The 27,963-nt window shown below is 40.6% G+C and overlaps 2 protein-coding genes across 15 annotated transcripts in view; one reads left to right on the top strand and one right to left on the bottom strand.

The window, feature by feature from the left end:
• Positions 1-10,835: 10,835 nt before the first annotated feature.
• Positions 10,836-14,387, bottom strand: LOC121395069 (posterior protein-like). The gene has a single exon (XM_041567610.1). The coding sequence runs from the start codon at positions 14,385-14,387 to the stop codon at positions 13,047-13,049; it is 1,341 nt and encodes a 446-aa protein (XP_041423544.1). The 3' UTR covers positions 10,836-13,046.
• Positions 14,388-18,027: 3,640 nt separating this feature from the next.
• msantd3.S (Myb/SANT DNA binding domain containing 3 S homeolog) overlaps positions 18,028-27,963 on the top strand; it is a 52,607-nt gene continuing 42,671 nt past the window's right edge. For 7 of the 14 annotated variants that reach the window (XR_001933703.2, XR_001933700.2, XR_001933698.2 and 4 more), the window contains exon 1: positions 20,161-20,321. The gene's annotated coding sequence lies outside the window, so the exon portion shown is untranslated. Of the gene's footprint in view, positions 18,048-18,654; positions 18,715-20,156; positions 20,322-20,551; positions 20,645-27,963 lie in introns of those variants that run through there. The other 7 variants (XR_005962230.1, XM_018241646.2, XM_041567609.1 and 4 more) reach the window with 6 other exon arrangements.

Below are 27,963 nucleotides of genomic sequence, written 5' to 3'. Positions count from 1 at the left end.
GTTACAGGACTTTACCTTCCCAAAAACCCAGCTGAAGCCCTGCTTAATAAGCATATCCCAGCAACAAATATTCCAGATGCATGATTACATATATCTTTTCTGCAGCTAAACAAATGATAGTGAAAGCCAAATGATCGGATGAGATCTCCCAAAGACAGAGTGTACAGAGAGAACAACAGCAGGCCAAGCCTTGCGGCACGCCCACATTAAGTGGAACTGGAGATGAGATTTTGTTAGCATAGGAGAATGAGAGGTGAATGATCGGTTAGAAAGGTAAGAAGAAAGCCAAGATGCAACCTGGTTACATAGTAACATAGTAAGTAAGGTTGAAAAAAGACACACGTCCATCAAGTTCAACCTTTTTTTTTTTTTTTTTGATATATCTGCCTAACTGCCAGTTGATCAGGAGGAAGGCAAAAAAACCCATCTGAAGCCAGATGCCAAGCGAATACAGAATATGACTGTATCTGTATTTTGTATCTGAGGCAGTGTGCGACAGTCCTCCGGAGCTTCCGGCACTACACTGACTAACTCCTCCAGTCACCAGCGGGGGGGCGGAGTTTAGAATTGGAAGAGCCCATCCAGGCACGCCTCTCAGACTGAAGCACCACTGAGCACTCTGTAGACCCCCCTATCCCTGACAATGGAAATGGAATTGGGCAGGTGGCTTGGCAAATGATTGTACATACTCAGCTTCACTTGTACCTACTATCCATCCAGAATCCCTCCTCATCAGTCATTGGCACCAAGGGGGACACGACAGTACATTTAGCCTTCCACCAGGTCCACTCACAGTTTTATTCTTAAACATCATGGACACAGGTTTTATCTGAGGCCTAGATATTGTAACTGCCTTCATTTCACCTTTTAACTTTTAGTAAGTTATAGAATGGCCAATTCTAAGCAACTTTACCATTGGTCATCGTTATTTATTTTTTAGATTTTTTTTAATTATTTAAATTTTTCTTCTGATTCTTTCGAGCTTTCAAATGGTGGTCACTGATCCCTTCTAAAAACAAATACTCTGTAAGGCTACAAATGTATTGTTATTGTTACTTTTTATTACTAGTCTTTCTAGTCAGGTCTTCTCTTATTCATATTCCAGTCTCTTATTCAAATCAGTGCATGGTTGCTAGGGTAATTTGGACCAATAATAAGAAATGAAAACTGATTGCAAATTGTCTCAGAACATCACTCTCTATGTCATACTAAAAGTTTAGTTAAAGGCGAACAACCCCTTTAAAGTGCTCCCTTGCCTTCTCCTATATCTTCCCAGCATATTCCCTTCAGAAGATCTCCAACCTCTGGTTGTACGAGCCCTTACTCTCAATGCTGAGACACTTGCAGTCAGATTCCCCTGCTTTTAATCAGTTCTCTCACCTCCAGGAGTGGGTATGAGAAAGGATCTGTGTCACTGTGACAGAATGCTGTGTTATACAAATAGCTAGAATATCAGCCATAAAGCAGAGCAGAACTGCTGATTACAATGGGGATGTTGCCGAAGTTGCCTCACAGGAAACTTCGGGCGACTTCGGAAAAAGCAGCGCTGCGTGTGCTTTAGCGCAGGCGACTTTTCATTAAAGCCTATGGGAAGACACGCTGAGGCAGTTCTGAGAGATTGTCTCCTAGAAGACGAGGCGATTAGTCGACAGGTGACAAAATCTCCCCAAATCTCCTTGTGTGAACTAACCCTTAGAGGGTTATGTTATAAGAAGCACTTAAGTTGCCCAGGAGCAGTAACCCATAGCAACCAATGAGCAGTTGGCATTTACTGGTCACCTGTTTAAAAGCAAGCATCTCTTTGGCTGCTATGGGTTACTTCAAATATTAGTTTTATGTATTTATAAGCTTCCGCTTATTTCATAGATCCTTGAGATAAAAATGCCAAAGTGCTATGTGAAGTCATGCCCAAATTATGGAAAGCCTCGTGAGGGAGGAAGGCATGTCATAATGCATGTTTTTCCAGCAGACCTTGAGATTAGTAAATAAATGGCTAATTTGCATTGGTCAAAATGAGCACAATCTTGAGGAATTTACTCAACGTGTTTTGGATGCTAAAGAAAACAGATTCTTTCCAGATATGTTCTGGTCATTTTTTTTTTAGAAGCAAAGTAAGCAGCCTTTTACTGATGCAGCCAAGCAGGAGAGCCTGAAAAAAAAATCCAGAGAACAGTGCTCAAACTCCCTCTCTTTCTCGCTCTGACAAGGAGCAGCACTGCTGGACATGCTGTGCACAGGTATGATGTAACTAGAGGATGAGGGAGGGGAAATATGACTCAGGGAACATGGGCAGGCCTAAGTGACTGTTGCTGCCTTACAATAGACACTCCTACTTTCCCATTCTGAAAATGCTTGGTCTGGAGAGCAGTTAGAAATGAGTGATAAGTAAGTGAGTTTATAATACAAATTTGATGTGGTTGAGTATAGATTTTATTGTACTAATGAATTTTATATATCAGTGAAAAAAATGGTAGGGTTTATAGTTTGACAGTTCTCCTTTAAAAGGCCCTGGTTATGATGGGCTTTTCATGCTACCCACTGTGCTTGTGCTGGTGACTTCAATACAGTTCTTAATGAACAACTGGACAGGTTTAAGGGCGCAGGAAGCACATCGATTAGCCTCATAACTAATTTAGCTGCCTTAATGGCGAATATTTCATTGACAGAATCGTGGCATTACTGCCACCCAGTGCAAATTGGGTATTCTTGTTTCTCTGTGTCACATATGGCTTTATCCAGAATAGATGTGATGTTCCTCTCTAAAGATTTGTTACCAAATATTCAGTGTACAGTACCAAACTAGGGGAATCACTGATCAAACGTGGCATCCAGATTCAATTCAGCACGGTACAAAAAGATGGTCTTTTAATTCAGTTTGGCTTTCTATAATTGACAATGATGCAGCTATTGCCAACTCCATTAAGGAATATTTCTCTTTAGATCATCTCTGTGGCTCCAGCTATGGTGTGGGAGGCCTTTAAGGCTAATTTAAAGTCTACCCTCCACTCTGAAATTAATGCAATCAAGAAGGCCTCGCATTGCCTGGAAATACAGTTAGGCAGACAGGTGGATAATCTTACTACACAAGCGCATTGCATCCTTCTCCTTATACCCTGGCTGCTTTGAGACAGGCAGAGCATGCATATTTTCTAGGGGCAAATTTTTTTGAACATGGAGAAAGGGCGGGAAAGTTACTAGCCTACATGTCTAAAGCTCAGACTTCCCCTCCGGTAATATCTGAATTATACAAATTGCAGATTGCATAACCATCCTAGTAAAATACTTGCTACTTTGCAAGAATACTATTCCTTTCTCTACACTTTTATGTTATTAGTTTCACCTGAGGGGGTGCAAACTTTTTTTGATGCTATCCATTTGCCCACTTTACTACCCTATTATTTTGCTTGATAAGCCAGGTAAAGATCCTGTCACGTTCAGCACCCTATATCCAGAACCCAAGCTAAGCTCCCTGGTCTCGGCTCTCACTTCTGCCTCTAACTGCTGCCTTTCACCTCAGGAGGAGCCCTCGGCTAATCGGATGCCGCCAGGTCTTATTTGAGAGAGGAGCTAAGCTATGTCAGGCCCGAAGGCTCAGTTTGAAGTAACGGACCAAGGAGGAAGCTTGCAGGTTTCCAAACACAGTTCGCAGTACAAGATGGGGTCAAGAGAAAGAGTAGTCAGACAGGCAGAAGATCAGTTCAGGCAGCAAGTAGTCGTAAACAGGAACAGGCAGAGGTCGATATCAAGAATCCAAAACACAATAGTAGCACCCAGCAACACAATGAAGTAGAACCTATTCATGGGCAAAGGCAGGGGGTCTCAAACGTCCTTTTAAACTGATTTTTGGCGCCAAAACGTGCGTAGTGACGTCATGCGTCACGCGCTGACGCTGCGCATTGATGCTGCATGTTTTGGCGCTGGTGCAAATTCGCTGCGTCCAGGCGAGGCGCCATTTCTGACTTCCCACGTGGCCTGCCCTGGGCGCCGCCATTTTGGACGGAACGCCGGCGGGAATGGATGCGCTGGACCGCGCTCCTTACACTACCCCCTCCCCCACAGGGGCCTCTGGACCACCAGGACTGGGTTTAAATGGAAATTTCTTATGGAACTTTTTTAGAAGAAATGGAGTGTGGATATCAGAATGTCTGATCCAGGAGCATTCCTCAGGTCCGAAACCTCTCCATTCCACCAAATATTGAAGAGTTCCTCTGGACATGCGAGAATCTAATATTTTCTCCACCTCGAATTCAAGATGACCGTCCATGGAAATTGGAGCAGGAAAAGACGAAGAATGGTCAATCAATGCAGGTTTAAGAAGGGACACATGGAACACATTAGGAATCCGCATCTCGGATGGAAGTTGAAGACGAACCGCTACAGGATTAATAAGTTCGATTATGGGGAAAGGACCGATGAACTTGGGACCCAATTTAGCGGAAGAAATCTTGAGGTGGATGTTCTTAGTGGAAAGCCATACTTTGTCCCCAATAGCATATGGAGGGGGAGGAGTCCGCTTTTTATCGGCAAAAGTTTTTTGAGCAATAGCACTCTTCTCCAGATTGGTCTTAGTAGCTTGCCAAATTGCAGACATATGAGCCACTTGATCATTGGCTGCAGGTACATTGGAGAGAAGAAAGTCTTGTGGAAAAGCCGAAGGGTGCTGACCATACACATAAAAAAAAGGAGATCTCTCGGAAGAAGCATGCAGAGATTTATTGTGAGCAAATTCGGCCCAAGGAAGTAAGCCAGCCCAATTATCCTGACACAAAGAAATATGGCATCTTAAGAATTGTTCTAGTGCTTGATTGACACGTTCAGAGGCACCGTTGGACTGAGGGTGATACGCAGACGAAAACTGTAGAGAGATGTTGAGGGATTTGCATAAGGATCTCCAAAACTTCGAAATAAATTGTGAGCCTCTGTCAAAAATAATTTCAACGGGAAAACCATGGAGACGAAAAATATGCTGGATAAATAATTTTGAGAGTTCAATAGCAGAAGGTAATTTGTGGAGAGGAATGAAATGGGCCATTTTACTGAATCTGTCGATTACAACCCAGATGACCGTGTAACCACGGGATGGTGGAAGTTCCACAATAAAATCCATGGCAAGATGTGTCCAGGGTCGAGCGGGAATAGGCAGTGGTAGTAGTAACCCCATAGGAGAAGAATGACTGGACTTCGAAGGGGCACACACAGAACAGGAAGATACAAAATCTTTGACATCTCTCCGTAGAGAAGGCCACCAAACCAAACGAGACAATAATTCAGTCGTCTTCTTGATTCCGGGATGACCGGCTTGCTTAGAATTGTATGACTGACGAAGAATAGTCTGGCGAAGATCCGGGGGTACAAAGGCCACGCCAAATGGTGTATCTGAAGGTGCAGAGGATTGTGCCGACAGGATCTGTGATGCCATGGAAGGAAATAAAGCAGCTACAATCTTTGCTGGAGGAACGATGGGATCATCGTCCTTTAGACATGAATCCACCGGGAAAAAACTTCTTGACAAGGCATCTGCTTTTTTATCTCTGGAACCGGGGGAAAGTGATGATAAAATTAAAGCGAGAAAAGAAAAGAGCCCACCGAGCCAGTCTGGGATTAAGACATTTAAGAGCTTGAATATATTCTAAGTTCTTATGACCTGTGAATATCGTCACAGGGATTGTTGAGCCTTCCAAAAGATGTCTCCATTCCTCAAGTGTCAATTTTACTGCCAAAAGTTCTCTATTGCCCACATCGTAATTTCGTTCAGGCGGGGAGAATGTTTTTGATAAGAAGCGCACGGGTGAAGCTTCCCATCACTGAGTTGCCTTTGGGAAAGTACCGTCCCAGCACCCATATCGGAGGCATCGACTTCAATGAAGAAAGGAAGCTGAGGATCAGGATGTTTCAGAACAGGAGCGGAAGAAAAGGATTTTTTCAAAGATTCAAATGCTTCCGGGCTTGTGAAGACCAGCAGTCGGGTTTCCCACCTTTGTGGATGAGAGCCAAAATAGGAGAAATTCTGGAAGAGAAGCCTTTGATGAACTGCCTATAATAACTGGCAAAGCCGATGAACCGCTGTATGGCTTTGGTGCCAAGCGGCCACTCTTGAATGGCAGAAATCTTGACCGGATCCATTTCAAAGCCCAGTGGAGAAATTATATAACCAAGGAACGGGATTTTGGAGGTTTCAAATGAACATTTCTCCAGCTTGGCATAAAGTATGTTCTTCCTTAAACGAGAGAGAACCTCCCTAACATGGACTCTGTGTTCAACCAGATTTTTGGAAAAGATGAGTATATCATCTAAATAAACGACTACATTAACACCAAGCAGATCTCTAAAAATGTCATTAACAAACTCCTGGAAGACCGCGGGCGCGTTGCAGAGCCCCAACGGTATGACAAGATATTCATAGTGACCGTCTCGGGTATTGAAATCTGTCTTCCACTCGTTGCCCTCCCGGATTCTGATCAAATTGTATGCACCTCTGAGATCCAGCTTGGTGAAGAGACGTGCTCCTTTGAGTTGGTCAAAGAGCTCAGTGATAAGGGGTAGCGGATACCGGTTCTTCTAAGTGATTTTATTGAGACCCCGGTAGTCGATGCAAGGTCGAAGAGTGCCGTCTTTTTTCTCTACAAAGAAGAATCCGGCCCCGGCTGTGGAGGAAGAAGGACGAATAAAACCACGCTGCAGGTTTTCTTGAATGTAGTCCTTCATGGCACAGTGAAGATGGAGACAGTGGGTAAGTACGGCCACGAGGAGGCATGGTACCAGGGAGAAGGTCAATGGGGCAATCATAGGGTCGATGAGGAGGAAGGGTTTTGGCAGATTTTTTAGAAAACACATCACAAAAGTCTTGGTATGCTGGAGGAAGAGAGTGAAGATTTATTGAGACAGAGGATAATTTCTGTACTGTATTAGAGTTTAAACAGTTCTGCTGGCAATAAAGGCTCCAATGAGAAATCTGGCTTTCAACCCAATTGATGGTAGGATTGTGGAGCTGAAGCCAAGGCAACCCCAGGACTATAGGTGTGGAAGGACAGTTAATAATAAGAAAAGAAAGTCTCTCAACATGCATGGCTCCAACTGTAACAGAAGGTTCTTGTGTGGCATGAGAGATGAACGCTGTGGAGAGTGGTCTGTCGTCAATTGCCAGGGCCTGGAGAGGGTTTGTCAAGGAGTGGAGAGGGATGCTGTGATGAATGGCGAAAGAGTGGTCAAGGAAGTTCCCAGCAGAGCCGGAATCCAGAAAAGCTTGAGTCGAGATTCTCTTGGACGAGACTTGAAGCTGCACAGGAAGCAAAAAGCGATGAGAAGATTGATGGGGAGAAGGAACAATTCCGCCCAGATGAGTCTCCCCAAACTTACCTAGGCACAGAAGTTTCCTGCTTCACTGGACAGTTAAAGGCGAAATGCACAATACAGGCACAAACCGGCTGTGCGTCTGTGCAGTTTCTCCTCTTCGGATAAGCGGGCTCCGCCAATTTGCATGGGCTCCTCAGTGGAGGTAGAAGGAACCGGGGCAGGTATACCAGGAAGAAATGGTCTCTGAAATCGTGGAGCCAGCTGTGGCAGGAATTTCTTGCTTCTCTCCCTGTCAGATTGGTGTTCCTGCATTCGAGTATCGATCTTAATGGCCAGAGCGATGAGATCTTCCAACAGCTCCGGGATATCGTGGAAGACCAAATCATCTTTGAGACGAATGGAGAGCCCCTGGTAGAAAGCCGCATAATAAGCATCATTGTTCCAGTTTGTTTTGGCCGCTATGGTACGGAAGTCAATTGCATATTCACTGACAGAACGACTCCCTTGGCTAATTTGCAGCAGACGGGAACAGGCTGTAGTAACTCGGCCAGGAGCATCAAAGATGCTCTGAAAAGACTGGAAAAAGGAGTTACAGTCCTGAATGAGCGGAGAATTCTTCTCCCATAAGGGCGATGCCCATTCCAATGCTTTCCCTTCGAGACGGGAAATGACGAACCCCACTTTAGCTCGCTCAGATACATACAGTGAAGGTTGAAGTTCAAATTGTATCAGGCACTGATTAATGAAGCCCCGACAAGCCTGGGGGTCTCCGCTGTAGAGAGGTGGAGCAGGTACCTTAGGCTCAGAAAATGGCACAGCAGGTGGAGCAGCCACAGCAGCGGACGCTGGAGGGTTAATCGACAGCTTGTCCAAAATGGCCTCCAAGGCTTGGCCAAAATGAGTCTGCTGGGCCTCGTAAGACTCCATGCGAGAAGCCAGCCCACGGAAGGCTCTTCCGAAGTCGGGTAGAGGTTGAGCTTCCTCGGAAGGGTCCATGGCGCGTGAATACTGTCAGGCCCGAAGGCTTAGTTTGAAGTAACGGACCAAACACAGTTCGCAGTACAAGATGGGGTCAAGAGAAAGAGTAGTCAGACGGGCAGAAGATCAGTTCAGGCAGCAAGTAGTCGTAAACAGGAACAGGCAGAGGTCGATATCAAGAATCCAAAACACAATAGTAGCACCCAGGAACACAATGAAGTAGAACCAATTCACGAGCAAAGGCAGTGGGTCTCAAACATCCTTTTAAACAGATTTTTGGCGCCAAAACGTGCGTAGTGACGTCATGCGTCACGCGCTGACGCTGCGCGTTGACGCTGCACGTTTTGGCGCTGCCGCAAATTCGCTACGTCCAGACGAGGCGCCATTGCCGACTTCCCATGTGGCCTGCCCTGGGCGCTGCCATTTTGGACAGAACGCCGGCAGGAATGGATGCGCTGGACCGTGCTCCTTACAAGCTAACGGTTCTGGACGAGCAAAGGGGCACGATCATCTCACCAGAATACTGGAAGGAAGAACACCACCAGGAACAGGCAGGCTGGGCCAGCACAAGCAGAGAATCGTCAGAGAGGCCGGAATCAGGATAGGAGAGTGTAGGATAGTCAGAGGACAGGCAAGGTCTGGTTGGAGAGATCAGAGTAGTCACAGGCAAAGCAAGGGTCAATACACAAAAGATCAATCAGGATAATAGAGAATAAGCAGGATGCACAAGGCAATAGTACCAGGAACAAGCTAAGTTGAATCTACAATGGGCAATGTGTTGAAAACTGAATCTCCCTTAAATAGAATTGGATATTCGAATTTGACGGATTTTACTTCAAAGGTCGCATTTGAGGGTTTTTTAACCCTCCAAATTCGACCCTTGATAAATCTGCCCCTACATTCCATCAACCAAAGCACAATCACAACTACTACCTGGACAGATCATTTGGCACTTACACTTTGTTAGTTTACACTACAAGAAACACATGGCGATTGAACAACTCCCTTCTCGACAATCCTAAAATAGTCAACCAGATTAATTCAGAAAATGACACACCAGACAAATTGGAGACTACTCTCTGGTGCGCGCAAGCAGTCATAAGGGGCCATTTTATAAGTATAGTCACCCACAAAGAAAAACTAGCAAAAAAAACAGATATCACTACAAATTAATAGACTAGAAAAGGAAAACAATATCACACCTTCACCTACCACACTAAAGAAATAGAATAAACTTAAAGAAGAAATAAATCTACTAATCCTACAAAGGTGTCAAAACCATTAATTTTACTACAAAGTATCACCTATGCTATGGGAAACAAGGCAACAACAGCACAGAAAAAACAATTAGTCCAACAAAAACTAAACCAACGTATAGATAAGATCCAAATGCAAAAATAAACCCACAGGACATTACCAATACATTTGCCCAATTTTATAGTGAGCTTTATAATTTGAAAGATGACCCGTCTACCTATTTATCCCCTCCGGAAGCAATACAAGCTTTCCTAGATTAGTTCGAACTGCCAGCGCTCAAGCCAAGAAAACTCTCTAACTTAACAGCCCCAATCACAAGTGAGTAAAATACAATCAAACCCCTACCCCTCAACAAAGCCCCAGGTCCAGACGGGTAGACAAATATTATAAAACCTTTAATTCCCTGCTCACTCCGCAATTGACAAAAGCATTAAATTACACAGCGGTTATTAGAACATTCCCAAAAGAAATTGTACTGTCATACATAACAACAATCCCAAAACCCGGAAAAGATTGAACCAAATGCCCAAACTATCACCTCTATCTCTCCTTAATGGAGACCTAAAAATTTACGCAACCATATTGGCTAAACAATTACAACCTCTTTTACAAATACTAATAAACAACGACCAAACAGGTTTTGTGAATGGCCGCCAACTTTATGACAACACTAGGAGACTTATTACTCTTACCCACATACTACAATGCCGAAAAGCCCCTCCAATACTTTTAGCACTTGATGCCGAGAAGGCCTTTGACCGTGTAAATTGGTCTTATTTAAAAATAATGTAAACATTTTCTATTCCCCAAGTCTTTATAAATGCAATACTAGCCCTATACTCAAGTCCAACAGCCCAGGTAAATGTGAATGGTTTTCTATCACAACTATTTAGCCTAACAAATGGGACAAGACAGGGATGTCCTTCGTCACCCCTTATTTACATTCTTAGCATAGAGTCATTAGCCCAGGCAATTAGACAAGCCATGCTCATAAAAGGCTTAGAAGTGGGACCCCAAGAACATAGACCCCAAGAACATAAAATCCTGCTATTTACAGATGATGTGGCACTTCTTCTAACAAACCCAACAGGCAAATTACAAGATTTTTTGATATGTTGAGGGAATTTGGGAACATGTCACACTACAAACTTAATACCACAAAGACACATCCTATTTTAGTGAATATACCTCTCTTGGAACTGCAAGACCTAAAAAAGAAGTACAACCTAGACTGCAAAGAATTTTCAATTCACTACCTGTTGGATCTGCTCTATTGTGGGGTGCCAGGCTAATGACTTGAGACAGTCTGATCTTTAAATAAGTGGTATTTATTTACAAAGGAACTAAAAGGTAAAACATAAAAAGGAACTAACTAAGATAGAGGGAGGTAGAAAGGGATAGGGAAAGATGCAATGGAAGGAAGTGGAAAGTGACCTAACTAACAAAGTAATTACAGTGCTCTTTGTATACACATAAGGAAGAACATTCAAACAAACATACTACCCTTTTCCCAAAACAGCCACACCCAAAAGACAGTCCAGGCCAATCACGTCAATGTTATCAGTTCTTGAAGATGGTTCATCTCTTCTTAGATAGACAAGGGACTGAACTCAAGTTAGGATGCACTGTGAAAGAAATCCCATAATCCAATGCTTCAGGTATCCCTTTGTTGATCCAGTAGAGTGTCATTCCCTTGGAAACTCTTGCTATCCCTGCACCCACACCAGTATGTCCAGTTATTTACATCTCTTTGATATGGACATTACTGTAGCTGTTAGGATTGTTTTATGGCAGGATGGCTGTTGTCCAGGCTTGCACATTCACAGTTGCCATTGATGGAAAGACAGATATCTGTTAACCCATTGCGTGTATAGGCTTATTGTTGAAAATCCAAAATTCAGTACTACATTCCCCACTTTTTTTTGTGTGTCAGAATGACAAACATACTTTTGGATATTCTATGAAAAACAAACATAATTACTGTCGTGGCAAATCCTCTTCGCAAGTTGTGGCAAATCCTCTTCGGACCTGTGGCTCTCCCAGTGTACTATGCCAATGGGCAGGGAACAGACAACATTGCACCATTCACACACATTCACACATGATAAGATATGGCAATAACATCGATTGTCAATACCACCAAACATTGCACATTACATATACACATAAATGTCATGTCATCAAATTAAACTTTATATAATAGACATTTGTTCACTAGTCTGCATTTTCTTAAATTGATGTTATTTTTATCCGCATAATGCATTCTAACTTTATATTTAAATTCACTTCTATGTAAAAACAACTAACCACACCATTAACTAAAAACATTAATATAAATAACACTTATATTGATATATCTACATAAACATACTTATTCTAAGAAGAAATTTGTGCCCTATGTATTCCAGTTAATCTAAACAATGTGTGAGTAATGTTGTTCTGAAACCTGTTTTAATATAATTCAAAAGTTCTAAACACATTTGCCTTTCAAAGCATAACCAAACTCAGTTGATCCAGGACCCACATTTTTTTCTACGTAGTTTCATGGATCCTGGAAATAAAAGAGCAAGAGCAGGATCATATGCTTAGCATTATTATCTGTTCAATACATTCTGTTAAAAAATAATATAAAATGAGAGCTGCAAAAAAAAAAAAAACAACAATAAAAAATTGTAAAAACATTTTCATGTATCTACTGCATCTTTTTATGGGCTTTAGGAAAGAAAAACTATGATCAACCCCCATTTGGTACCAAAAAACTTAGGTACCATTATGCAAGTAGAGAGCAAAAAAAAATAAGAAAATGTTAAAAATTAGCAGTGTTTTTGACTAAAACAATGAAGATACTAATACTGTATACAAACTAACACAAAACACTAAACAGAGACAACATGTAACACAAAGATAAACACATTTACATTTAACAACACAAATACATGAACCTGTGGAAAATGAAGTTAATAATAGAACAAGGATACTGTCATGAGATGTTACTGAGTTTAAATATTATTTTTTTAAATTGATTGCAAACAATTATTTTACTATTGAGCTAATTGATTGTACCATGTGGTTTTAAAAACAATTCACTTATCCATTTAATTTGGGTTATTTACGATACCATTTGCAAAAGTGATCAGGTGTTGTGCTCCATAAAACAAATATACAACCTGTTGAAACACAAATCATTGTAAAATCACATTATCTTCATTATATGGTATGAATGGACAGTTATTCTTCCATCAGTACTCTAAAAAAGAAACATACATATAATTAATATACATAACATTACAAATAACATAGTACACACCCAGTGGTCATGGCCAGATCTAGTTCCAATTGTATAAAATTTATTTTCATTAGAAAACAGGCATATTTGTGTTTGGTACACCCTGGGCAAACTGTGCTAAAATGGCCATTAGCATTTGCATAGCAATTTGAGACCAACTGCTGTAAAGCCACAGTGGAATATTTACCCAAAGCATAAAGGGTGGGACAGTTGGCCCTTCTTTTCCTGTTTTTCAGGGAGGTATGTGAAATTCCCTTTTGGGCTCATTTTGGCTCTCTTTTTGATCTCCTGCACTATTGGAACCTGTGTCTATGTTATCAGAGGAGACAACAGTGTCAGGCTCTGGGGGAGGGCTATGGTCAAGGAGATAATCATTTAGATTTTCCTGCGCATCCCCCTCTTGTCTCTCTATTGAATAGATTGGGTAATTATCATGCTGTTTGGTAGAAATTCTGCAAAATCGAGCAATGTGACCATACTTACCACAACCGTTACATTTCCGTGGAAATCTCCTGCTTTGGTGGTTCTTAGAAGCAACAGAAATATGTCTCTGGAATTCAAAAGACTCCTGAGACCAATCCCTAAGTGTATTTATGAAGTTGTTGAATGAGGTGGTGTACCTAAGGGCAGTTCTTGTATTGTGATCAACATTACATTTATTTGCCATTGAGTAGAGGAAATTGGGCTCATCTGGCAACATATCAGGGCAGTTGAAAACAACTTTATATAGGGAGAGGTAATCAGTGCAAAATAACATTGGATCATCTCCTTTCCTATACCTTGCATTCTCCAATGCATTTTTACCTCTTGTATCACGCCCACCCAAAATCCTTTGCAACTCTCTTAACCTTTCAGTGGTACCTCCCCAATTTTCATTAATATTGGACAATGTCCCAATGTGCTTACCAACCAGAAGCCTAAGTTCTGCAGCCAACTGATATGGGAGCCATGCTCTAAGCAAGGCACATGCATCTTTATTTCCAAGGTTATATTGTTTGACCACAGCTTCCAATTTATTGGAAAGGCTAATAGGGGATAAATTAGTGTCAAACTTTCCCAATATCTGTGTCAAACTTATAACCTCTTGTATTTTCAGTGCTACTGAGTTTGAATGAATATTATTATCAGTTGGCACATGTGTATTATTGATTTGTCTAGCACATTCTGAATGGAGGCTAAAGAGAGATGGAATAGGTAATGTTTGTGGTCTTATACCTTGTTCTCCATATTTTATCTCTTGCTCAGTAACAGGGCAGACACTTACTGGGACATTTAGTTCATATCCAGCCTTGCTTTCTAATGAAATCACCTGTTGTTCTCTGAGCCTGCACCTCTCTTCACAATCCTTCAACTTTTCTTCTAACAAATCATTCTGTTTAGCTAACAGTTCCACCTTCTCCCTCAGTTCTTCTAATTCTGAAATATGATCTTCAGGAGTGCTAGCTGCTACAATAAGTGACTCACCAAACTTTTCCAAGTTTTCTCTAAACTGGGCCTTCTCATTTCTCCACTGTTCTGCCTTATTCTCAGCAATACCTTTCATCTTTAATAATGCTAATATTTCATTAGCCATTTAATCTTCTTTACCATTTTTGCAAGATGATTACATTTTACTTTATTGTTGTAACTTTGACACTGTGTCAGTAGACTTTTAAACTGATGTGTCAAAGACTCATCTGCACATGAATGGTAATCAGCTGAGGCATATTTGTTTACATATCTTTCAACAAATTCCATGTTTACAACAAACAATGCACAGTACAAACAATTACTTACACAAACAAAACACTAAGAGGCAAATTCATCAAGGGTAGAATATCGAGGGTTAATTAACCCTCGATATTCGACTGGGAATGAAAATCCTTCGACTTCAAATATCGAAGTTGAAGGATTTTGTGCAAATAGTTCGATCGAACGATAGAAGGAATAATCATTCGAATCAAACGATTTGAAGGATTTTAATCCAACGATCGAAGGATTATCCTTCGACCAAAAAAACTTAGCCAAGCCTATGGGGACCTTCCCCATAGGGTTCGGTAGCTTTTAGTTGGCGAACTAGGGGGTCGAAATTTTTTCTTAAAGAGACAGTACTTCGACTATCGAATGGTCGAATAGTCGAACGATTTTTAGTTTGAATCCTTTGATTTGAAGTCGAAGGTCGAAGTAGCCCATTCGATGGTCGAAGTAGCCAAAAAAACACTTCGAAATTCGAAGTATTTTTTCTTCTATTCCTTCACTCGAAGTTATTGAATTGGCCCCTAAAATTCACAACAACAACAAACTATACCTTAGCTTCTACACAATAACTGACCTTACTACCTTATAGAAAGTGTTCCTTAACTTCTTTCCACTAAAAAACAGAAACTTATCTAATACAATAACTTTCAGTTAAAATTAGATAAAAGAAACATATACTTACCTGTGTTAGGCTCCAAGCTTTCTTTTCTGGTCAGACCTTTAACGCGTCAGTCTCAGGCTTCTCAAATCTTCTCAGCCATGCAGATTCCTTTTCCTGACGATGATGGGTTTAGTCCTCAAATCCTCAAATCTGGGGTGCCAAAATATTGGATCTGCTCTATTTTGGGGTGCCAGGCCAATGACTTGAGACAGACTGATCTTTAAATAAGTGGTATTTATTTATAAAGGAACTAAAAGGTATTACATAAAAAGGGAACTAACTAAGATGGAGGGAAGTAGAAAGGGATAGGGAAAGATGCAATGGAAGGGAGTGGAAAGTGACCTAACTAACAAAGTAATTACAGTGCTCTTTATATACACATAAGGAAGACCATTCAAACAAACATACTACACTTTTCCCAAAACAGCCACACCCAAAAGACAGTCCAGGCCAATCAGGTCGATGTTATCAGTTCTTGAAGATGGTTCATCTCTTCTTAGATAGACAAGGGACTGAACTCAAATTAGGATGCACTGTGAAAGAAATCCCATAATCCAATGCTTCAGGTATCCCTTTGTTGATCCAGCAGAGTGTCATTCCCTTGGAAACTCTTGCTATCCCTGCACCCACACCAGTATATCCAGTTATTTACATCTCTTTGATATGGACATTACTGTAGCTACAAGGATTGTTTTATGGCAGGATGGCTGTTGTCCAGGCTTGCACCTTCACAGTTGCCATTGATGGAAAGGCAGATATCTGTTAACCCATTGCGTGTATGGGCTTATTGTTGAATATCCAAAATTCAGTACTACACTACCCAAATACCACAGATCCTTTGCAACTGTACCAACATAACTATGCTTTACAAATAAATGAACTACAAAACAAGTTACAATCCTGGAGAACCACCTAGGTATCCTGGATGGGTTGCATAAACGCCATAAAAATGCTAAGTTTCAGAGTCCTACCAATACCACTGAACAACTCCTTCTCCCACCCAATACAGAGACTATTGATGAACTTTATCTGGGGTTCAAAAAAACCTAGAATCTCCAAGAATATTATGTTCATGGGTAAAAAACAAGCAGGACTGGTGTGCCCTAATGTACAGACATACTTCACAGCCACTATACCGGACCAAATGGCTGATTGGCACCTAACCCCAGAAACTAAAAAATGGGTTTATATTGAGTGTTGGATATATAAATTCCAGCTAAACCGCCTCATCAAAATGGACATATGGATTCCCAATAAATTGCATAAAACAACACTGGTAGCTTTACCAATGCCTATTAGAACCATCCTGACCATTTGGCAAAATTAAATAAACGCATCAGAAGACATCCATTGTCATTTTTTGGCAAGGACCAAAAAAAGATCTGATCATGACCCAATGAAGCAGGCATCCAAACAATTGGAGACCTATATGACTCTAACAGACTGAGAACATTCTCAAACATCCAAGACAAATATGGCCTACCAAACAATCAATTCTATACATATCTACGCATTCGACAATTTCTCCAGACAAACCGGCTAACAGCAACAAACCAGCCAATGAAATTTGAGCAAAGATGCCTACTAACACCAAACATGAAGAAGGGAATAGCCTTGACTTACAAACATCTAACACAGAAACACATCATGGAATACCCACCAGCGCTAAAACACTGGGAGAAGGACTTACAACTCACAATAAGCAGAGAAAATTGGGAATATTTGTTCAAGCAAACATCAAGGTACTCCCACTCTCTGAATCACCAAGAACTAGCAATAAAACTGCTATACGGGTAGTATATGACACCGGACATGGTTCATGCAGCATTCCCAAATGTGCCTAAGCGATGCTGGAGTTGTCAAGGAGAAACTGGCTCTTTAATTCATATATGGTGGTCATGTCCAATTGCACAGAACTTTTGGTTGCAAGCACGACTAACCATTGAATCCCTTACAAAGATTCAACTCAACCCAGCACTGGCATCGGCCAGACTGTTAACCATACAACTAAATAAAACCCTCAGACAAATTATCTTTCAAGTACTACTTGCAAGCAGATACCTTCTAGCAAGAAATTGAAAGAACTCTGCCTTACTGACAAAAAAAAAGAGATCTTATGAGACAAACCAGATACAGCTATACGAGAGTTTTTTTTATAAAGCTACAATAGAAGATACACAAAAGGAGAGATGAACAATAAGACTATCGATTGAAATCCACGAGTACCCCCAGAATATTTAGTCTCAACCTTACCCCCCACACTCTATTCCCCCTTTGTTTCTTACTATTCTATATAATAACTTGTAAAAAAATTATAAAAGTGCAGATGCTTACATTGTTTTAAAAAGCTGCCACTGGCTCCTGTTTCACTGTCACTGCAGGTGCAGCTGTTCCTCTCAGACTACTAAATATTGTAAGTAACGGATAGTACACCCAGTTGAAAAAAAATAATTTATTACAAAAAAGGAAAAAATAACCCTCCCTCCTACATAGACCCCCCTTCCTCCTCCCCCCCAGGGGTAAGGTTTCTTTTACTTTTGGGTTGAATTTTCCTTTAAAGGACCAGTAATATTAAAAAAAAAAAAAATTTGTTTCTACTTAACGAAAAAAAAACCACAAATGCATTTTTAACTTTAAATTCACAGTCTTTATAAAGAAATAACATACCAATTCTCTGCTTGCGCTTCTATTCAGAAACAGCGACAATCCATCGTGCGGCGCTCGATTTCTCCTCCCTGGCTCTCTCCTATAGAAGGCAGGGAGGAGAAATCAAGCACCGCACAATGTATCGCCGCCCTGTTGCTGTTTCTGAAGAGGAGCGCAAGCAGAGAATCGGTAAGTAATTGCTTAATAAAAACTTTGCGAATTTAAAGTTAAAACTGCCTTGGTGGTTTTTTTTTTTTTTCGTTAAGTAGAAACAAATTTTTTTTATGTTACTGGTCTTTTAAGGAAGAACCATCCCATTGGTTATTGGAGCAGTTCTTTTTTTCTATGCTGTGAAGCGTTATCTATGCTCTCACAATGGTAGTGCCCTTTTATGGCCATGAGTTCATATGTCATACATTCCAAAGTTTATAAAAACTCTGTGATATCTTTGTTTGGAATTCTAACTCCGAGAAGGGCTGCCATCAGGGGGTCACAGGGTGGACAGTTGTCCCGGGCCCGCAGGATTTTGTGTCTAAGGGGGGGCCCGGCCATGCTTCACTTTCTTGATTATGCTTCACTTACTTGATTAGCCGGCCCGCTTTCGGCGTGCTGCATAGCAGCTCTGTGCACAGAAGATTTTCTCCTATTAAGATTTGCTGTAACCTTATTGGTCCTTTAAGAATAAGTCCCGGTAAATCTGCATTGGGATTGGATCCCCTTATCCAATCCCTGTACAGCTTTACCAGGACTTATTCTTAAAGGACCACGAGGGTACAAGAAATCTTAATAGGAGAAAAATTTTCGTGCACAGAGCTGCTGTGTAGCACGCTGAAAGCAGGGGGACCCGGCTAATCAAGTAAGTGAAGCATGGCCAGCCCCCCCCCTTAGACACTTAACCCTGGCAAGCAATTTTTTTTAAAATTTAAAAATTTGGGGGGATCTGGCCTTTTTTTTTTTTTTACTTGCAGGGGGGGCCCTGATCACCAATGGCTTTTTATAACTTGTGGGGAAGGGGGCAGGCCATCAAATTTTTTTTACTTGCAGGGGGGCCCCTGATCACCAATTATTTTTTTTTAACTTATAGGGGGCCCTGATCACCAATTATTTTTTTTTAACTTATAGGGGGGTCCTGATCACCAATTATTTTTTTTAACTTGTAGGTGTGCCCTGACTACCATTTTTTTAAAAAAAAAATGTATGGGGGGCACCACAGGTTTTTTTAACTTATAAGGAGGCCTGACCATCAATAGCTTTTTATAACGTGTGTGGGGGGTTACCTTTTTTAGCACTGATGTCTATGTGGTCTTTAAACTGTAGTGTGGAGTGGGTGGGATCTGGGGTGGGGCTGGGCCGGGACCCCTGAAAATTTTGTTGTACGGGGCCCCGTGATTTCTAATGGCGGCCCTGACTCTGAGTTCAGAATCCACGGATCTTGTGTAAAATAAACATTATCTTTTCACCTCAGGCAGTCTCTGGTTCTTGAAGTTCCACAATATCCATGAAGTGTGAAAAATCTGTACCTCCCAACTGTCCTGTTTTTAGAGGGACAGTCCCTCAACCCGCAGTCCCTAGTTTGTACTGGAAAGGCCAGTTTTTCTCTGCACTGAACAGCCAGAGAAAGAAACAAAATTTCTAACATAATTGACTTTTGGCAGAGAGCCCAGAACAGCTAGTGTAGCAGATACTTTTTCGAGATAAGCAAATAAGTAACACTATAAGAAAACAGGTCCCTTGGGAAAAGTTAGACTTGCAGCTTAAAGGGCAATTCACCTTGATTAGCAAAACTGTAATAACTGAAAAAAACAGATATATGTTCAAACTTTCACAACCTGCCAAATTTTGTAAAATTAACATGGTAATTAGGGGGTGTGGGTACGCGCAGCAACTTTTTTGTCCCTCTTTTTATTTCCAAAATGTTGGTAGATATGGTCCCTTGTTTATGAAAAACACTGGGACTCAACTCAAAAGAAATGCAAAAATATTCCTTAATTTCCCTTGGCCATAGTTTGCACAAAAACGTTCCTTTCAGGTGGAATTTGTAAAATAGCTCCCTCTCAAAACTGCTAACGAGCGGAGAAAACAATGGCGGCAACAACAGGAAAGTTTAGCAACCACCAAGAAACAAAATCTCCATTTCCCCTAACAAAACAGGAGCTGCGAGCATAGCTAAAATTGTGAATAGACAGTCACAATACATCTTGCTCTGTAAACTTTAACTGGTTGCTAGCAACTTGAAACTGCTCATCACTACAACCACTGCCGCTACGTTTAGCGTCACTGCTCCTATATACGTATGGTTGTGACGTCCTGTCTCGCGAGATGAGACTTGTGACATCGGGATTAGCTGTCAGTAAGGAGCAAAGGATCTGAAAATTAATGGCGTTGCGGGACATTTAAGAAGCGATCCAGGACTGTGGGGAAATAAAACCGGGGCTGCCTAGCTAAAAGAGGGACTGTTGGGCGGTATGTTAGTAATTATTTATTTTTTTGGGGTTTATCCGTTAAACCACTTCCCCCCCGTCGTCTCGTGGGCACTGCACTGACCCATCCCCCATCCATTTTTTTCCTTACTGTTCTTCTTTGTATTTGCTTTCGTAGTTTTAACCATTGATTCCACAGGTATTTCTTGATGTTCTCAGGTATAACTGTTCTGGATATGCGTGTAATAGATACTTTGGTGTTTGCTTGTACAGTAACATACACTCTGAAACAGTGATTCCCAACCCGGAGACCTGCAGCTTTTACTGAGGTGTAGTGCAGCAACATTTGGATGGCATTGGCTACAGGTTGGGTATATGTTTTCTATAATTAAAGCTGAGTACCCACCACGTATACAGTAGAACCACCATTTTGTATTCCCTGACTTTAAGTTTTCTCTCGTTTTACAATGTTGTTTTGTGGTCCCACCAATATAGTATGCATAATACATTTCCCTGATTTTACATATTCTTGGATTTTACACTATTTTTTCTGACCCCCTGAAAAAACGTAAAATGGGGGTTCTACTGTGTTACCTGGCCATTGATTTAGTTGCTAATCTAGTAATTATAACTGATTGCAGTGTTTTCATTAGGAAACATAACAGATGTAGGATAGTATTTGTTTTGTCACAATCCTACTGCTGAGGCATTATAGATTGTGGGGTAGTGCATAGCTGTCGTTTTGTAACAATTTATTACTTATCCTGTTTGTGCCACACCAGTTTATACACAACAACATTCTGTTTTTGTCAAAGATGTTTCTGGTGATTATTTTGGTTTAAGTATTTGCTTATAGCCGTGGTTCATCTTTAAAGGACAAGGAAAGGCAAAAAAAATTAAATCCAATTTTTACTTTCTTTAATGAAAAAGAAACCTATCTCCAATATACTTTATTTAAAAATGTGTACCGTTTTTATAAGAAACCTGACTGTATGCAGTGAAATTCTCCATTTACTGCTGTGGATAGGAATTGTCAGATGGTCCCTAACTGCTGAGCAGGGAAACAATCATACTTATGAACAGCAGGGGGAGCCCCCGCCTTACTTGCCAGCCATGCAGAATTCAAGCAGCTTTGTTTATGACAATCCCTAAGCAGCCCAGACCACACTAAGCATGTGCAGGTTCAGGCAAAGATGTTTAACAAAGTTACAAGATAACAGCCCTCTGTGGCCAACTTTGAAAGCATAAATCATTTTTGATTAGGCTTTGCGGTGCAGTAAGTTAATGCTTATGTTTAGTATACAAAATTCAGCATTTCTAGCCTTTCCTTGTCCTTTAAGTTAACTCTTAGCATTTCATAGAATGGCCAATTCTAAGCAACTTTTCAATTGGTCTTCATTATTTTATTTTTTTTATAGTTTTTGAATTAATTGCCTTCTTCTTCTGACTCTTCAGCTTTCAAATTGGGGTCACTGACCCAATTTAAACAACAAATGCTCTGAAAGGCTACAACTATATTGTTACTGCTAATTTTAATTACTCATCTTTTTGTTCAGGCCTCTCCCAAAATCAATGCATGGTTGCTAAGATTTTTTGGATCCTAGCAACCAGATGGCTGGAATTGCAAATTGGAGAGCTGCTGAATAAAAAGCTAAATAACTCAAAAGCCACAGATAATAAAAAATGAAAACAAATTGTGTCAGAATATCCCTCTCTACATCATATTAACAGTTTATTTAAAGGTGAACAATCCCTTTAAAGAGTTTTAGAATACGTGTATTAAAACAAGAGGATTATTATTATTAATAAAGACAAGTAGTAATAACAATCTGCTTGGGTCTATCTAATAGGCATATGTACGTAAAGATACATAAATATCGTCCTGTATACCATACAAGTGCCTTGCCATTTGGTACTATATTATCACCCAGAAATGTAGAAATACAATAAAAGAAAAAAAATGATAGGAAATAGATTACTGTTTTTTGTCCCTTTATTGTAATAGTATAGATGATCAAGTAACATTACAGTATGTGCCACTGACCATTCTGAGCTTTAAAGGGGACTCGTCACACAAAAAAAATGATTCAAAATCGATTTTTAGCACATTAGTGAAGCAAAATGAACTTTAATTACACTATATAAATTATTTGAATCTTGTTTCCTTCAGTCTGGGAATTCAAAATGATAGCAAGCAGGCAGCAGCCATTTTGTGGACACTGTTTTTAAGGGAAGCCTTGCATCATCTCAGAATCTTGTTTGTGCTCCAGAATGGGGGACCCAATGTCCGTTCCTATTCCCTGGCTACACAATTAAATGGTAAAGAGAACGGGGGAATGTGGGGAGAGCAGTAACACATAGGAAGTAATTGACTGTCCCGCCTCTATGCCCAATATTTGATTGACAGCTGTGATTTCTAAATGAGTTTACAACAGCTATGGATGCTTTAATAAAAAATAGAAATTGGATTTCATGTTTAATTTGAAAAGGACTTTTAGTATACAGATTTTTGTGTCTGGGTGACAGGTCCACTTTAATAAAATACTTTTACAAAGGCCAACATCCACATGTTACATCCAGTCAGAAGCCTTGTTGTTGCTATAATGCTTTTTCTCACTTAGTTATTTTTAAAAATTTGGCTATGTATTTTTGTCCATGTGCCGTAGAGAGTATTGGTAAAGGAACAAATCATTAAAAATGTATTAAAGGACTTGGGTTTGTCAAATGTTAGGGTCATGAACAGACCCAGTCTGTGCTCCAGTTAGCAGAAAACTGTGCAGGCTCGGGGTATTTTGCAGAGGTTCTTCAGCATGATCTTTCTTCCTCTTTTCTCTGGGCACAGGCATGCACAACAGAGTGAAAAAGCCAACTTTATTTCTAAGTTAGGCTTTCACTTTGCTGTGGATGCCTTTGCCTGAACTGGAAGGAAAAGAAACCGAAAAAATTCAAAGAAGATGGCCACATGGAACTTCTGCAGAATTGGTGCCTACATGTTTTGGCTTCAATATTACTGCCTATAGCTGTGTTTGTTATTATGGTAGGTAGAGGAGTTTGCATCAGGCAAAGGATGAGCTTTGGTACATCTAAAAAGCATACTGATATACAATAGGTCACAGCACTTCTGAGAATGAGTTTTGTTTTAAAAAAAAAATCAATCAACAAAGGCAACATAATATATTATTATTTACATAGTGCTAAAACATGTTATTGTTTAAAATGTGTAGTCCTTGTGGAAATCGTAAGCATACCAAATTTATTAGTTATTACATCCCTGGTTCAAAATTACATTGTGTTATTTTATCGTATGCCTTGGCCCCCATAGATGCCACAAAAATGGAGTCCCACAGCAGTTCAAATCTTCAAAGATACTGAGGCAAGCAGTTTTCCCTTCCGGTACTCTCTTAGACAGTATTTCAATACTGTTTCAAGAGTGGACTTCTCAGGCTCTTTTGGAAAGCTAGGGCATGGGTGTGACAAATGCTGAGATATAAAAGGACATGTGGTTTGGCTATTAGACTGTGCTTGCACCTTTTTCCCATAATTCCCACATTTTCAGTATAGAAAGGACACAAAGTCACAGAACAGTACCCAGCCCCCACCCCACTAAAGCTACATAGATAACATACCAGTTCAAACCAGGGGGGTCTGGCAAAATCCCTCCCTCAAACAAACAAAAACAAAGTTGTGTTGGTTTGTGAAATCGGTGTAGCGGGTGTGGTTGCAGCAGGGGCTGAGTAAGCTGCATGTGTGAAGCTCCTGGCTTGGGGCATCTTCTGAAACTGGGGAGCACCCTGGCTGCAGCAGGGCACCCCACTTTGGCACCTCCTTGGAATCTACCCTAGCTGCGGCAGGAAGACTCCCTCCAACAGTTTGGATCTCCCTACCTCCCGGAGGATTGTTTATACCCTTGAGGTATTGTTATTCTGTGGAGTTAACTGTTCCCCTTACCATTGGAATTACCTGAAGGAACCCCCTGACCTTGTGTTGCTTGTGGTCTGTATCTTGGAGACTGGGTAAGAAGGACTTTGGGGTTGGAAACCTGTGGACTGACATCAGGGGAAGCTCTATATTATATATTTGGCCGGGGAGTGTTATTGGGACTTTGGTGCTTCACATGCTAATTCCCTGCTTTTTATATTTGTAATAAAGCCCCTGTGTAAACCCTATTCATAGATTGTGGTCTGTCCCTGTTTTGTGCAAGTCTCCGATACGTCACATGTTGCATGACATTTCTGGTGGCAAGTGGTGTGGATAATGGATTCTGGCACATCAGGGAACTACTTGGACCTCACACTTGCTGAGCTTACCCAGATTCAGCTTCCCACACTGCAACGACTCTGATCACTGAACTGATCAAATTACTTGCCCCTTACACCCAACCTAACCTGAAAGATGACAGGTGACACAGCAACCCCTGAGGAGGGAGAAGAAAACTATAACTTGCACCAAGAGGAAACTGGGGGAGGTGAGGACACCAGCTCAGCTCTCCTTACCTTGTTTCACAGACACCTAGCTGCTACAAATGCAGGGACTATTGCAATAGAATTCTTAATGAATCAGATAAAATTGAGCATAGGACTGGCCTGATATGGGATGACTTTGACGTAGTTGGCCAGCTTAAATATATTGCAATATATGGACAAACAATCCCTGTTTTGTTTAAAGGGTAAGGCATTTTTTAGTAGCAGTATGCACAAAATGTCACTGTCTTAAATATACACAGAATTAGAGTGCTCACCTGAACGTAATTACCCTCTCGGGTGCTAAACAGTCCACAGGACCTCCTGCTCAAGGTCCAAATAACTCGAACATCCAAAGAAAACTGTAGCACACCGATCAAACTTGTCTTGTGAAGAAAAGTGTTTTTATTGGCTCACGGCAGACATAAAGTTTGGCAACGTTTCGGGCCACGCAGGGCCCTTTATCAAGACTGCCTTAAATATATTGATAATGGGTTGAGTGCATGAGTGCAGAGGACTCTTGTATTTGACTATATGTGTGTGTGTGTGTGTATATTTATATAGGTTTTTACCTATGATTACGTGTAGAAATACGAAACGCATAAAGTGTTACCTGTGGAATAAAGATTATCCGTTTGATCTTACACTGTGTCTGAGGAGTCTTTGGAGTGCGTGCCCAAGGCAGATCTGCAAAGTAACGTGTTCTCCCCAAGCCAGGGGTTCAGGTCGCAGCACCCGGGCCACCAACGCAGAGCGGTGAGTGCACCTTATTTTAAAGATTGTACTTAAGTTAGCGATGTGTTAGGGGCAGTGGCACTCGAACCACATCTATTACTTGGTGAGCGCAGTTGTAAAAATTTAAAATGTATAAGTACAAGCAACCAAGTAGTAAATTGAATAATTAAGTTGGCAGCACCTGTTCCAAATTTGGTGATATGATAACTGTATAAATATGAGAATCATATAATGCTCTAATGCTTTATTTACCAGTAGGTATTTCCAGCTGGCACAAGGTCACCCATTCAGATTAGAAGAAAAGAGGTTCTGCCTAAATATTTACAAAGGTTTTTTTACAGTGAGAGCTGTGAAGATGTGAAATTCTCTCCCTGAATCCGTTGTACAGGATGATACATTAGATAGGTTTAAGATATATATATATATATCTATATCTCTATATAGTAACCTAGTAAGTTAGGTTGAAAAGCAAAAAACCCCATCTGAAGCCTCTTCAATTTGCCTCAGAGGGGGGAAAAATTGCTTCCTGACTCCAAAATGGCAATCGGACTAGTTCCTGGATCAACTTGTACTATGAGCTATCTTCCATAACCTTGTATTCCCTCACTTGCCAAGAAGCCATCCATACCCTTCTTAAACCTATCTAATGTATCAGCCTGTACAACGGATTCAGGATATAAATATATAGTGAATAAAGTACCCCCTCTTGTAAATTACAAGGGTATTATAAGTTACCGAGGAGTATCATGACCATATAAAAACATGAGGCTAAAGGCCGAGTGTTTTTATACAGGTCATGGAACTCCGAGGTAACTTCTAATATACTCCTATTTTGCAACAGAAATGACATCATAACTCGCCGTTTGACATCAGTACTCCCAGATTATATAGTGAATAAAGTACCCCCTCTTGTAAAATATAAGGATATTATTAGTTATACCGAGGAGTTTCATGACCATATAAAAACACGAGGCCGAAGGCCGGGTGTTTTTATACAGGTCATGGAACTCCGAGGTAACTTCTAATATCCTCATATTTTACAACTGGGGGTACTTTATTATAATACTTTAATATAATTACTTTATTTACTTTATTATAATACTTTAATATAATTCGTGACAGAAATGACATCACTACTCACCGTTTATAACTGATGACATCACTACTCACCGTTTATAAGGATATAATTTACAGGATATTCATGGCTTTTGTGTAAAATATATCTCAAAAGTAATTGGACAAATTAAACTGTAAATAAAATGTTCATTTCTAATACTTGGTTGAAAACCCTTTGCTGGCAATGACCGCCAAGTCTTGAACTCATGAACATCATCATGGACATCATCAGATTTTCCTTGAATAGGGAGGATTGGTGGAGCGCCGGTTTGATTTTACTAGATCTGCACTACCTTATGGCAGCAGATTCTTTTAGCGTCACTAATGGTCGGGTATTATCCGTTATTACTTTCTCACACGTAATATGGCATATATTGGTTGTTCACGGGCAGGAAGAGTCACGCATATTTAACTATTACGGCAACAAATACGTCACGAAAGGGGGTTTATCCTTTGCACTCATCAAGCTGTACACGTCACTTCATGGTCTGGCGGTTATATTTGGTTATTTAAACTTGTATGTTTGTACACAATATTTTTTTACTCCTGAAGACGGCTCAAGCTACAGAGCCGAAACGTTGAAAATAAATGTTGACACTTTGTCTTTATATTAAGCCCTGGTTGGTGCGGTTTTTCTTCTAACTAATATCTATCTATCTATCTCAAAAGTAATTGGACAAATTAAACTGTAAATAAAATGTTCATTTCTAATACTTGGTTGAAAACCCTTTGCTGGCAATGACAGCCAAGTCTTGAACTCATGGACATCATCAGATTCTGGCTTTCCTCTTTTTTAATGCTCTGTCAGGCCTTTACTGCAGCTGCTTACAGTTACTGTTTGTTTGTTGGCCTTTCTGTCCGAAGTTTAGTCTTAAACAAGTGAAATGCATGCTCAATTGGCTTCAGATCAGGTTATGGACTTGGCCATTCAAAAATATTCCACTTCTTTGCTTAAATAAACTCCTGGGTTTCTTTGGCTGTATGTTTTGTTCATCTGTATTATGAATTGCCATCAATTTATGTTTTTGAGCAGACAGTATGTCTCTAAAGCCTCAGAATTCATTCAGCTGCTTCTGTCCTGTGTCACATCAACGATAAACACTTGTATCCCAGTGCCACTGGCAGCCATGCACGCCCATGAGCAGTTCCACGCCTTTTTTCATACTTTTTTCTTGCCATCATTCTGGTAGAGGTTGATCTTGGTTTCATCTGTCCAAAGAATTTTTTTTCCAGAACTGTGCTGGCTATTTTAGATGTTTTTTTAGCAAAGTCCAATCTAGCCTTTCTACACCTTGCAGTGCACCCTTCGTAATCTTTTTGTTCAATTTATGCTATATACCCCCTAATGTAAGTGAAGAGGAGGAGGTTAAGCTC

The sequence above is a fragment of the Xenopus laevis genome, chromosome 6S (genome assembly GCF_017654675.1).
Source record: "Xenopus laevis strain J_2021 chromosome 6S, Xenopus_laevis_v10.1, whole genome shotgun sequence".
NCBI classification, from domain to species: Eukaryota; Metazoa; Chordata; class Amphibia; order Anura; family Pipidae; genus Xenopus; species Xenopus laevis.
This window is presented reverse-complemented; position numbering and strand designations above follow the sequence as displayed.